This window comes from Gouania willdenowi, chromosome 7 (genome assembly GCF_900634775.1).
Source record: "Gouania willdenowi chromosome 7, fGouWil2.1, whole genome shotgun sequence".
Taxonomy (NCBI): domain Eukaryota; kingdom Metazoa; phylum Chordata; class Actinopteri; order Blenniiformes; family Gobiesocidae; genus Gouania; species Gouania willdenowi.
Window position 1 is genome coordinate 28,424,995 of NC_041050.1, and position 12,132 is coordinate 28,437,126.

General features: G+C 38.6%; 2 protein-coding genes across 3 annotated transcripts; both read right to left on the reverse strand.

Annotated features, from left to right (window-relative positions):
• Positions 1-3,387: 3,387 nt before the first annotated feature.
• hoxc8a (homeobox C8a) lies at positions 3,388-6,063 on the reverse strand. Its single transcript, XM_028452783.1, has 2 exons — positions 5,292-6,063; positions 3,388-4,029 (listed from the first exon to the last, which is right to left on the reverse strand). The coding sequence occupies exons 1-2, from the start codon at positions 5,722-5,724 to the stop codon at positions 3,713-3,715; spliced, it is 750 nt and encodes a 249-aa protein (XP_028308584.1). The 5' UTR covers positions 5,725-6,063; the 3' UTR covers positions 3,388-3,712.
• Positions 6,064-9,497: 3,434 nt separating this feature from the next.
• hoxc9a (homeobox C9a) lies at positions 9,498-11,981 on the reverse strand. Of its 2 annotated transcripts, none has more exons than XM_028452780.1 (2): positions 11,356-11,981; positions 9,498-10,324 (listed from the first exon to the last, which is right to left on the reverse strand). In XM_028452780.1, the coding sequence occupies exons 1-2, from the start codon at positions 11,912-11,914 to the stop codon at positions 10,077-10,079; spliced, it is 807 nt and encodes a 268-aa protein (XP_028308581.1). In that variant the 5' UTR covers positions 11,915-11,981; the 3' UTR covers positions 9,498-10,076. The 2 variants fall into 2 exon arrangements, with proteins under 2 accessions (XP_028308581.1, XP_028308582.1); XM_028452781.1 differs by having other exon boundaries at positions 10,203-10,324; positions 11,245-11,981.
• Between the last annotated feature and the right edge of the window lie 151 nt (positions 11,982-12,132).

Genomic DNA, 12,132 nt, shown 5'->3' on the forward strand with positions numbered 1-12,132 from the left:
GATAAGCAGATGTCATTTTTATTTTCATCAAAACCCTCATCAAAATTAATTACGCAATATTCACCTGATTGGCAACTCATATTCCTCCTAAAACTGGCAAACCTCACAGATTTGAACTTTCAGATCAATAACATGTAGGTTGCGGTTTTCCAACATATTTTCAATGAATTACAAAAAAATAAAATCTGAAAAACTATTATTAAAAAGCTAATAAATGTTTATTTTATTTTTTTATTATTAAAAGCAGATAAATACATAATATAGATGTATAATTTATTAAATTACAAAATTTGTCATATAAAGACCTCCATCTCTCTTGAAATCAATATAGGATCATTCCTCGCCTCCAACAACAATGCCTCAAATCTTAAAAACGAAAAATACAAATTAAATTCTATTCTATTTTCTTAATGGACAGGTGACCAAACTGTGCACACACACACACACACGTACAAGCGGAGCATCCTGCTTGTATAGGCCGTGAACCAAGTCGCGCTGCTGCAGACACAAAGGACGCAGGCCCTCTGAGCTACAGTCTTTACACCGCCAATAAACTTTACTGCAGGTACACTAAACTTTATTGGTAATGTCAACCCTCTGGTGAAAATACACACACACACACACACACACACACACACACACACACACATAATACGGTGAACAAGAGAGTTGTGACCTGGGGGTATATCCGGAGTTTTCTACACACTATGCGGAAAAAATACAGTGAAATAGACGGCGTCAAAAAGACAGACATGCGTCTTAACACAAAATAAGGCTTCTAATAAAATAATACACAAGATAGGGTTAAAGTGAGGTAAATATTAATGGCCTAGTCAAACAGTTTTGGACTGTTTTAGTTGTGGAAGGGATTGAAATTTCAATATTGTGGTTTTTTTTGTTTGTTTGTTTTAGTTTTTTTTGTTTTTTGTCTTTTTTTTTTTTAAACACATTTTATCTGGAATTTAGAATTGTTTAGCTTTTAGACCTCAAATATTATATATTTAAATATTTGAATTTTCGTTTTGATATCATTTTTAATGTTTCAGTTATTTAAATGATCAGTTTCAATTTTATGTTATGTGTGCTTGAAAAGCACGTGGAAGTCGTACAACAAAAAATATGTAGTATAGTGTAAAATTAACCTGAATAAAAATTAGCTTGGGTTATCTAGTGATTCCAGAAAAATAAAATATATGTTTAAAAAGTTTGTCTGAAAAGTTTAAAACTGAGCTATAAATGTATTGTTATTTTTTTTAATTCACAGAGGGAATAACGGTTTTCCCAATAGAAAATCCCATAGCTTCCACACAACGTCTGGATAGCGTATTCAGTTTATAACTGAGCGGATGAAATGTAGACAGGTTGGGTGCCCCACGACGCAATGAATAATTTAGACTAAAATTACACACTAATGCAGACTCGTGTTACTCTTAAATATTTTGGTAGTAGTAATATAATTCCTGTTTATGTTTTTTATGAATACAGAGATGCTGCTTGTGTATAAGCTTTGAAGAAAATTATATGTAGCTATCTTCTAATTGGAAATATGTTATATTTGTACCCAAAGCCTTAAGGTGACCTTCTCTGCGACAAAAGTGGAATGTTTACACAGTTGTTCTTCTAATTTCAGGCCGTCTGTTGAAAGCCAAGCTAAGTTCAGACCTTGCACAGTGAAAAGCAGGGCTTTGGTGTTTCCTATACTTGGCCTCCCGACACGGCCTGCGTGATGCTGTAGGTCCGCCATGCACTGCGTCTCATATCACATCGTTTGGACAGATAAAGTATCCCTCATGCTTTGCCATTACTACTCTGATTATTAACATAAAGTGTCAGATGTTTATTTGTCTCATCTCAAACATAGCCATTATTCTTCCCAAGATTCATTAAGGAAAAGCCTCGCGTCCTCCCCGAAGAGAGGAAGTTTCTTATTAAGAGGATGAATCAAATACGACTGTGGCTTTAGAGAGTATGCATGCTGTGAATGGGCACTCACGGCTTCTCCTTAAAAGGTAAAAGTTATACATCTGCAAATGCATATCTTGCGTTTTGCTATTTTATGATTATGTTTTAATCGAACAAGTTGCACAGTTTAAATTAGGCAAACTTTAGTGAAGAGGCTATCCAATGCTTGCAAAACAGCAACCCTCCCTCCCGTTTGGTGTTTGGTACGCATGAGGGTTGAAAATAAAGGCATCATCAAATTATCAACAATGCCACGTGACATTTAGTTATTATTTTATATAACTTTTTTTTTTTTTTTTTTTAATGGTAGAATATATGCAAAATTGCAGTGGAAGTAAAATAGTTTTTCCTTGAAGAATAATAAACGCATGTGTTGTAAAAATGAGAATACAGATTTTTATTTGTCAATACAGTGTCAATAAAAGAACAGGAAAACAAATCATTGTGAGCCATCTCTTTTATTTGTGTTTTTACATCAACAACGGAGGGGAGGACACACAATTCTGTCTTTCACAGGAGAAACACCATAGGAGACGAGCATATTGTTAACATCAATATATAACAAGACGTACATAAAGATTATATTCAGTGCAAAACAACTACGCTATAATCACCAGCACATTAAAATAAAAATTCCTGTAGTTGAAAATTGTTGTAATTGTAGCAGGTATTATCATACAAGGTAAAATGTGCGTTAAAGGCAGTTTTAGTTGTTGGGGAAAATAGCTTGCAATCAAATCAGAGCGATGCCACAAGTGTGTGGAATATAGATCCTGCAAAGGCAAAGCTCTGAGTTTAGGTAGTGCCGTGGTACAATCTCAAACTTGTTTGCTTGGCTTTGAGCTAATCGTCTTCCCAAGACTCACAAATTGTCTTCAACAAGTATGTGTATTGTAATATCGGGTAAATGCATACATACATAACTTAATAATATAAGGTTGCTATAACACTTTTCAAAATTAAAACCATATGAAATCTCTATATTCAGAAATCTCTATTGCAATTTCCCCAGGTTTTAGGTAGCATCAAAGGATTTCAAACGATTGCATTTCCCTGGTCATCCTAGAAAAAAAAAGATGTCTGAGGAGCTAATGGTATCTTTGTTTCGGCCATTCACATGAAAACGAGTAAAACAGTAACAATTAGAATAATGAAACATGGGCTGCTTGCTGCAACGATGTCCAAACACTCAATACTAAAAGTCATAGGCCTACACTTGGTGTACAGTTGAGGAAAGGGCTACTTTGAAATGATTTTAAATGTAGGCTATAATCTATTTACAACACGTCGGCGTTGGTCATGTTTTGATCTTATTGGGCTACATGTTCAAAGCAAATTTGTAAAGAAATAATAATAATAATTAAAATTAAAAATTATAAAAGAAAGCTAAGTCATTTTCTATCTAACATGCTTTTTAATTCCCCCTTCTTCTTCTTTTTTTTTTTTTTTTTTTTTTTTTTTTTTTGTTTGTTATTGTTGCAAAGGAGAGTGTTTCATTGAAAAATGCTGCAGGCGTGTGTAGCCCCTAATCCAAATGAAATAGGTTATCTTGTGGAGGGAAATGGTAGAATTTTGTCTATTAATGATAGCAATATTGGTGGGAATCCGTTTCGTTCTTGACAAAATGGAAGGGTGGCCATAAAGTTGACTCTTTCTGCCTCCTTGTGACTCTTCTTCTGTTTATGGGGTCTCTTCTCTCTTTTTTTTTTCTTTCCTTTTTCAACCATACAACCATAAAAAGACCATAAAATCACTCCTTGGTCTCCTCTTTCTCTTCCGCTTCTTTCTCCTCTGCTTCCTCCCCTTCACCGTCCTCGTTGGCCTCTTCCTCGGCCTCGGCTTCAGCTTCCCCTCTCTGACCCGGAAACTTGTCTTTGTTGTTCTCCTTTTTCCACTTCATCCTCCTGTTCTGAAACCATATTTTCACCTGGCGCTCGGTGAGGCTCAGTGCGTGGGACACCTCGATCCTTCGCTTGCGAGTCAGGTAAGGATTGAAGAGGAACTCCTTCTCCAGTTCCAGAGTCTGGTAGCGACTGTAGGTCTGCCTTCCATTTCGTCTTCCTGGGGCTTTGGAATGAAATAATGAAATAAAGCCAAAAGGTTAGCTGGACTGACCACGAATTAAAAAAATATTGACAGGAGTGGTAATTTATTTTTTTTTGGCGTTCACTTTCCCCCTCATTGCAGCCCTTCAGCATCTAAGTCAACCTCCACACACACACACACACACACACACACACACACGCACACACACACACGCCACATCACGTTTATCAATAAAGAGCGGAGGAATCCACACTGTTAAAGGCGTAAACTGCAAAACAGATATCCATGGGCAGCAGTAAACATCAATCAGGACTCATATATGTCCTTAATCCACGTTTCACCAAAACTGTAAATAATTGTCCATTAACTAATAATAACTGACAGTTATATGCACCATGCACAATAGTGCAAAAGTTTAGTGGTGCACCTATATATTCTACATGGCTATATTGTATTTTTAAAACATTTCCAAAGGCACCACTCACTTTACATAAATAAATCAAGTTTTTTTATATAGTAAATAAAGACAGAGCATGATGTAAACAATAGAGTTTTGGGGGTAAAGAAATCAGATATTCCTCTCTAGCATCGTGGGTTCTATACTCAAATTGACTAATAGTTCGATTTATGAACATATAAATACGTATAAAAGAGTAAAATGCATGCAGGGGACGAACCAATGACCTCTGCAAGGGGGAAAAACACGAAGCCTATACTGCGCGTATGTGTGCACTTTAATGCAGCCTGATGTATAGGGTTATTATAGCCTCAAATATATATATATATATATATATAAGATTAATGTTGCTGTATGTAAGCCTGTATTATACCTCCAGGTCTGGGCATTCGGGCATAAGTTGCTGTCACTGTGCATGTTGGTGCTGCTGATGATGGTGTGTGTGGAACCAGCATTCTAAACTACTGATGTACTCATACGTGCCTTTAGAGTTTGTGAAATATCTTATGTGAACGATAATTGACTTGAAGGAGCGGGTGTCATGAGCTATGATAAGCCATTCAGGGTGTTTAAAGGCACTTCTGAAAGCAGCCATTCAGCCATGTATGAACATGTGCTGCAATGTTAACAGCAGCCCTGCAGTTCAGGTTCTATGTGCCCCATCATGTCCCCCTGTCTTTATTCATATATTCACAATTCTGAAATTGTCTAGTGTAATAAACACTCATGTACAAAAGGAATACACACAGATACACACACACGTTGACGCACACACATGCGCGCCACAGACAAAAAAAATAATAGGAAATAATAGTATGATTCTGACCGTGGGGTCTCATCCAAGGAAACATAAGACTGGGAGAGGAGTTTTGATTTAAGTGGCCTTGTCCGTCTCCGGGGTTAGAGCTGCTCGACGATTTACAGTCTGGATATTGCGCTAGGCTTGCGTCTTGCTGGGCACCATAAAGCGTTTGCCTCGGAAGGGCTTCATATCCATAAAATTTCGTTGCGTCTCCGTGGCATGCCAAAGCGCAGGGATTTTGCTGGTATCCGGGGTTGGAGATCCCAGTGGTGCCGTGGAAAAAGTCCTGCACATGATGGGACGGGTGCTGAAAGCCCGGCGCGGCTGCTCCAGGTCCGTAAACCAGCGTGTGGCTGCGGGCAACGCTTTGTGGAAACCTGCAATCGTAGTAAGTTGGCTCCAGTGACTCGCTGCCTTTGTATTTAGAAAAAAGAGGGTTAACAAAATATGAGCTCATGTTTAGTCAGCATGAAGCAGATGGACTCTCTCGCAGCAGAATATCTCCTTTAGGATGATGGCAGCCTTTTGTTTGGGGTCCCAACTCTCGCGCAGCGCGCACAGGCAGACAAACCGGAACTAAGAGAAACGCTGCCCCTTTGGACAATCTACGGCAGCTCACTCTCTCTGAGCCGTTCCTCTCACCGAATTTCTCTCGCAGCCGCGGGTGGTTTTTTTTTTTTTTTTTTTTTTTTTTCCTCTTCTCTCTTCTCCCCTAGAGTTTTTTAGTCTCAATCCAGTCTCATGCCATGTGCTTTGTATGTGCACATACGTCTTAAAGCAGGCTTGCTAGACCGGCACAGTCACAGACGCTGCTCTTTCTTTCTTTTTCCTTTTTTTTTTTTTTTTTTTTTTTAAGCTTCCCACCCAACCGCCCCACCGCAAGCGCCACCACCCTCCTACCCCCCCCCCCCCCCCCCCCCCCCCCCCCCCACCCCCACCCCCCACCCCTTCATCTTTCCATGACCGGTCAGACGTGGGCCCTGCATGCGTATATATAATATCCACCTTGAGAGAGGATTCACTAATCATAACCAACAATCTAACAGACTGTAAATATGATCGATGTCGTGTTTATCTTAAAAACATCTGATCAACTGAGCTGTGGGATAATAATATAAAACATTATTACTGGAGTTTGGATTTAGGAGTGAATAAAATGTTATGAGTATGAATGGTTCTCTTTTATCCACCAGTAAGTGTTCTTTTCCACGTTGATCACGATTTTGGACTACACTGTACACAGTTGATCTTTCATGAGAAAATGATGTCACCAGTCAGCGAGACACATGGAAAACTGTTAAAAAGCATTACACAGTGAAGGTATGTGGAAATGCAAGTATAAAATACTCAGTGTAATCAAACGCACGGAGGCCACGTATAGACTCCGCTGCTGTAAAACACCGACACTGGCAAATGTATACCCACGACCCTACGAAACACCGCGTGCCACTTTACTGACCCCCGTAAAAAGCGACTATAGGATAAGCAGTAAATCTCAACACGGAGAAGTTCATAAAATTTTACATTGGATGTTTAGCTGCAATCAACGCGCGTCCAATCTTCAGCTCAATGCTTCTAATGGCTTCCCCCCTTTTCTCTCTCTCCAAATATGCCACTGTGGTTTTTGTGGGGGTTACTGGCGTTTTATACACATCATCGTAAAATATGAAAGGCGCACTGGGCGAATTTATAGACCTTTCACACTCTATAAATATGCAGATTGCCAATCACTGTTGCACACGTGTTAGAGACTTTGAACTGCTGCTACAAACACTAAAATCGAGCAATAAAACTATTAATATGAATGAGCTGGCAGCACTGTTCTGAACTCTATTGTAATAATAGAATTATTATTATTATTATTATTATTATTATTATTATTATTATTATTATTATTTATTTGTTTATTTATTCTATTAATATTATTGTTGTCATTATCATCATTATAATAACTATTAATATCATTATTGTTGTTGTTGTTATTCTGTTATAAATACTTGGGTATATATGAGTTTTATTGTGTGTTGTTATTATAATAGCTATTAATATCATTATTGTTGTTAATATTCTATTATAATTACTTGGGTGTATAAGTGTTTTATTGTGTGTTGTTCACTTTTCTTGCAGAGCAGTAGATAAAATAAGTGATGATGATGATGATGATGATGATGATGATGATGATGATGATGATGATGATGAAATAGCCATGTTTGAAATTAGTTATTGTTTCAAAAGTACATTGTCTTTGATGTAGTCCCTTTTTTCTATCTTTTTTAAAAAAAAAATAAAAAAAAAAACCAAAAAAAACAAATACTCACCGTTTGTTGTTGTATTTTTATCTTTTTAAAAAAGCGGTTTATCCTATTTAGTGAGGACACCTATTGGGAAAAACACTGTTCTAAATTACTGAAAATATTTTTTTGCATAAAAAGTTTAAAAATAATCTATACATTTACATCATGTCATGTGTGTATTTTGTATAAGGACAGGTCATTTTTGTTCTTTGGGGGGGAAAATTAAGTAGACATGGATAAGGTTGTTTTTTTACAACATGAAGTATTGAAATCACACCCAGTTACTGATTTTTTTAAATGGTAAAAATGAATAACAAGATAAATAAAAGCATTCGCACATGTGTGCCTGTGGCCTGTTACATAAAATGTGGTGCGGTGACCATATTATCTGTCATTTTGTCATCGATAGGCTGCTCTCCATTCTGCAGCCAAGCCACAGAGCTGTAAAACAAAAAAAAAAAAAGCTTTAAAGGAGGACACCCAGCTCTACTCATGGACCAACAGCGTCATCTAGCGTCGAGGAATATTCCTAACCATGGAGGGATCCACCAATCAGAAACCGCTGCAGTGTGGCCAGTCAAACCGTGTCCATTTGTCCTTGTGGGACTGTGTGTCCTGTGTCATATTATTGTCTTTGAATAAAACCATTTTTGCATCTGTAAACTACTCTCACATCTGGCCTCTATTTGCACCCCTGGTCCCTTATTGTGGCTGTATCTCATTCGCTGCATTGCTTCATGTTCTAATAACGGGACCTATTCACAATAATATGAGAGACAACCGAGCACCAAGGCACTCATTTTTATGCACAATAACTATTGACTTTTTTCCCATCTAATTGTAGGCTAATAGCCCCACTCTTGTGATGAAGTGCAGGGGGGTTGCGTTGCGGCTGGTCCATCAGGCAGAAAGTTCCCCCTGAACAGTGCGCATGTCTCTCCTTTGAACGAGTCCATGCACCAACACCATTAAATCCATAAAGTAATTTAGCCCAGACGTCTAGCCAGTAAGTCGAGTTAGCTTTGTTCGTCTGCATTTCAGACAAACAGCCAAGCTCCAACAGGGGCTGTAAAACAGGCATTTTTGTCCGAGCTGAGCGGAAATGCGCTGGATTGTGCTTTGAAATCGCAGCATCCTGTCCGTATTGTTTGCTGCCACAAAAAGGCAATTTAGGCCTTGCTCAGGAAACAAATGTGAGACCAGGGAAATCTGGCTGCTTTAAAACTCTGACCCTCAATTCTGCCTTTAGGCTCAATTTTATAAAAGTGTTTTTTTTTTTTGTTTTTTTTTTAATACCACAAATTTACCTAATTAAAGGCTCAAAGTTATAAATTGTTAAAATTTAAGTCAAATGTAAAAGTGTGAGAAAAAAAACAGTAAGTATTAATTTGTATTTAATTTGCTCTTCGGGAAAAAAAAACAGTTACTTAGTTCTAATGTGTTTTTTTAAATTTAAAAAATAGTTATTGAGGTGGCTGTCCTTTTAGTACTTATTTGTTTAATTAAAATGAACATGTCCATGTTTAAAATGTTTCAGTTCAGAGAAGTGAGGTGTTGTAGTTCGTTTCATTTCAATTGAAAAGCAAAAGAAATGTTATTGGTGGAGCCCTGGGAGTGCAGCAAACCCCAAAGCTTTCCAAACGCGGTCTAGGCCTGAGTTGTACTCAGAAGAATGCATGGTTTGCCAGAGCACACTAAGGAAATCAAGCATTGCTTATTGACAATATGAAAAACATCCATCTGTTTGCAACATGCAGCTCCTCCAATAACGAGGCAATCATTCATTTTTCCTGGATTTTTTTTTTTCTTTTTTCTTTTCTTTTCCTTTTCCTTTTAAAATTGAAGACTAGTGTATGGGCTGGATGTGTGCAACCTGCACGCAAAGCGCACGGACATGCATATCAACAATTCCAAAATGACCACAGAACACCAGCACGTGTGATTAAGGTTATATTTGCTGAGGTTCAACACTCTACATTTAAACTACAATGGGGGAAAAAGGGAAGATGCACAATTACAGGAAATACTATCACAAAAGGTACAGCAGACGTGTACTATCGCAAATGTGCTGTTGATTTCTGTACAAAAAAAAAAAAGCGACAACCTGCACAACAACTTTACAAAGGAAACAAACATGAAAGATTCGTGGAAATCAATCAAAACAATTCAAGTATACTCTTCTTCTTCTTCTTCTTCTTTTTCTTCGGACAGTATCCAAACTGCGCATCTTTAATATTTTCCTTACAAAACACACAAAAGTATATCGTAGTGAATTATAAAGATATAAACAGAGCAGAATGTAATTTTCTTTTTTTTATATAACACTGAACACATACTTGTGCTCTTAAAAAAATTTCAAATTCAGCATCAGTAAGTCTCAAACATAAAGTTAATCTTAACAAATCCAACAAAGGGAATAATACGAAGAAGGTGTGTTTGGTGCGTCTGTGCTGTCCGTGTGAATTAGTGGTTATTATTATGCTTGTTTTTTTCCCCCGTCTCTCAGGAGTCCACATTATTGTTCTTTATTCCCTTCGCTTTTTTCTTTGTTCATTTTCTTCATCTTCATTCGCCGGTTCTGAAACCAGATTTTGACCTGTCTCTCTGTCAGATTCAGCACTCTGGCGACCTCGTATCGGCGGTCTCTTGTGAGGTACATATTGAACAAAAACTCCTTTTCCAGTTCGAGAGTTTGGTACTTTGTGTAAGGACAGCGTTTCTTCCTCGTGGAGCGGGCATGTATCCAATTAGCCACAGGGTTATCTGCAAATAAATAAATAAAAATAAAAAACACAAGCATGATGACTGTTATTTAAAAATAAATACACACATAATAACAACAACATGGCAACATGTTGGCATTTTTAAACATTAATGACAAATCAACTTACATTACATCAAGAAAAATGAACTTATAAGTTTAGGGGGTGATAAATAATTAAATAAAACCACATGAAATAAATGTACCATAAAAATTAACCTGAGAGCAAAGCATAAGATTCTAGTTCTGCACATTTTAAGCCTCTGATTCACTTCTCTTGTGAGTAACACCATCGTAAAATACTCAATGCGCTTATTCACTTTATTGGACCATAAAATGGCCCTTGGTTTCAAGCCTTTACAGGTCCGTGGTGAAAGTCCTCCATGGCTCTGCATTCCTTAAACTGGCTTAGAAAGTCAAACGAATTTGTTTTGGACATAGAAATAAGAGCTGGGAGAGAAAAAAAAAAAGTCAAACTGTAAAATTCCCTCATGTGTTGATAATTCAAATATTTCACTAGTTTTCAAAAACAAAACCCAAAAAATGTGGCTGTTCCTCAAATGATGGGCCTTCATCACAGAAATAGGTCTTAAAGTGGGTTTACAGAGTTTGATGTGCCGATTTTTATGGCTCAGGGTCAGAATGTGGTCGTAAAGTGAGGCGTGAGGCATTTAAGCTACTCGTGAACGGGGATTCAAATGGGGTTTTGCACACATTAAAGAATACTGCACGTTTAAACATTGTGCATCCTACTTCCAAATTCAACGTCTACGGGTGGGTTTGAGTCCATGTTTACAACCCTGTCTGGTTTTATAGCCCCCCAATATCAGCCTGGTAGCATTTGTCTTTTATAGTGCCTAAAGCGTCCCCCCCTCCTAACACAGGCGATTCAGAGGCGAAATGAAAAGGAAGATGAACCAACCTTATAATTCATGCAGGATGGTAAAATGCCTTTCAGCAAAAAGCAGATTTGTATACTTCCAAAACAAAACTCCCACGCGGCTGTAAAAGACGGCGGGGAGCTTGAACTTACTGGGATCCAACTCTGGCTTCTCGTCTTTATGTTTCCCTGAAGCCAGAAGCTCCGTTTCAGGGGATGGAATAATCTGCTGCGTCTTGTCTCGTATATCAGTGGGTGAGCAGTACAGATAATCCGTGTAGGTCCGTCCGCTGGAGCCCAGGCACTCCCCGGCTCTGTGCTCCTGAAAGGCGTCGGGCTTCAGCCCGTAGTGCCTGCTGTTCCCCGGGTATCCATGGAAAGGCACTGCGCCTGATATCGGCTCCAGCCATGAGCGCATATACCTCGAGTCTGTGCCTAAGTGAGGTTGGTGACTGTATGGGTGATAAACCACCGAAGACTGGGAATGTACGGGGGCCCATGATGTGGAAAAGACGGGGGGCTTGGGTGCGAAGCTGCAGGAAGGATAGTCGCCACAATCCGGTACTAAAGACGTCGGACGAGGGGCGGCTGGGTGCGAACCGGGCGCTGCGAACCGAGTGGCAGCAGCAGCAGCAGCAGCAAGGACATCCTCATTCTCATGGCTGATCAAAGAGTCCACATAGTAATTACTAATGGGACCCGTGGTCGACATGTCGAAGCTTCCCCGACTCTTTTACATGCATCCGATTATTATATGGAGTGTAAGTGTACTTTTTTATCTTGCCATAGAACAATCAAGGCAGGTAATTATTTCTCAAAGCTACCCCGCCTGCTATTGGCTGCCTCGCTGACACGTGATTATATTTACCCCCCAAAAAAAATTGTACAGTGGATCAATGCGCCGCCTATAACCGGGGATAACCATGCACT

Excerpts from the sequence above, each read along its gene's own strand:
- hoxc8a (XM_028452783.1), bottom strand. The coding sequence starts at position 5,724 with ATGAGCTCATATTTTGTTAACCCTCTTTTTTCTAAATACAAAGGCAGC. Across the intron at positions 4,030-5,291 it reads TCCTTGGATGAGACCCCACG|CCCCAGGAAGACGAAATGGA; the intron begins GTCAGAATCATA and ends TTCATTCCAAAG.
- hoxc9a (XM_028452780.1), bottom strand. The coding sequence starts at position 11,914 with ATGTCGACCACGGGTCCCATTAGTAATTACTATGTGGACTCTTTGATC. Across the intron at positions 10,325-11,355 it reads GAAGCCAGAGTTGGATCCCA|ATAACCCTGTGGCTAATTGG; the intron begins GTAAGTTCAAGC and ends ATTTATTTGCAG.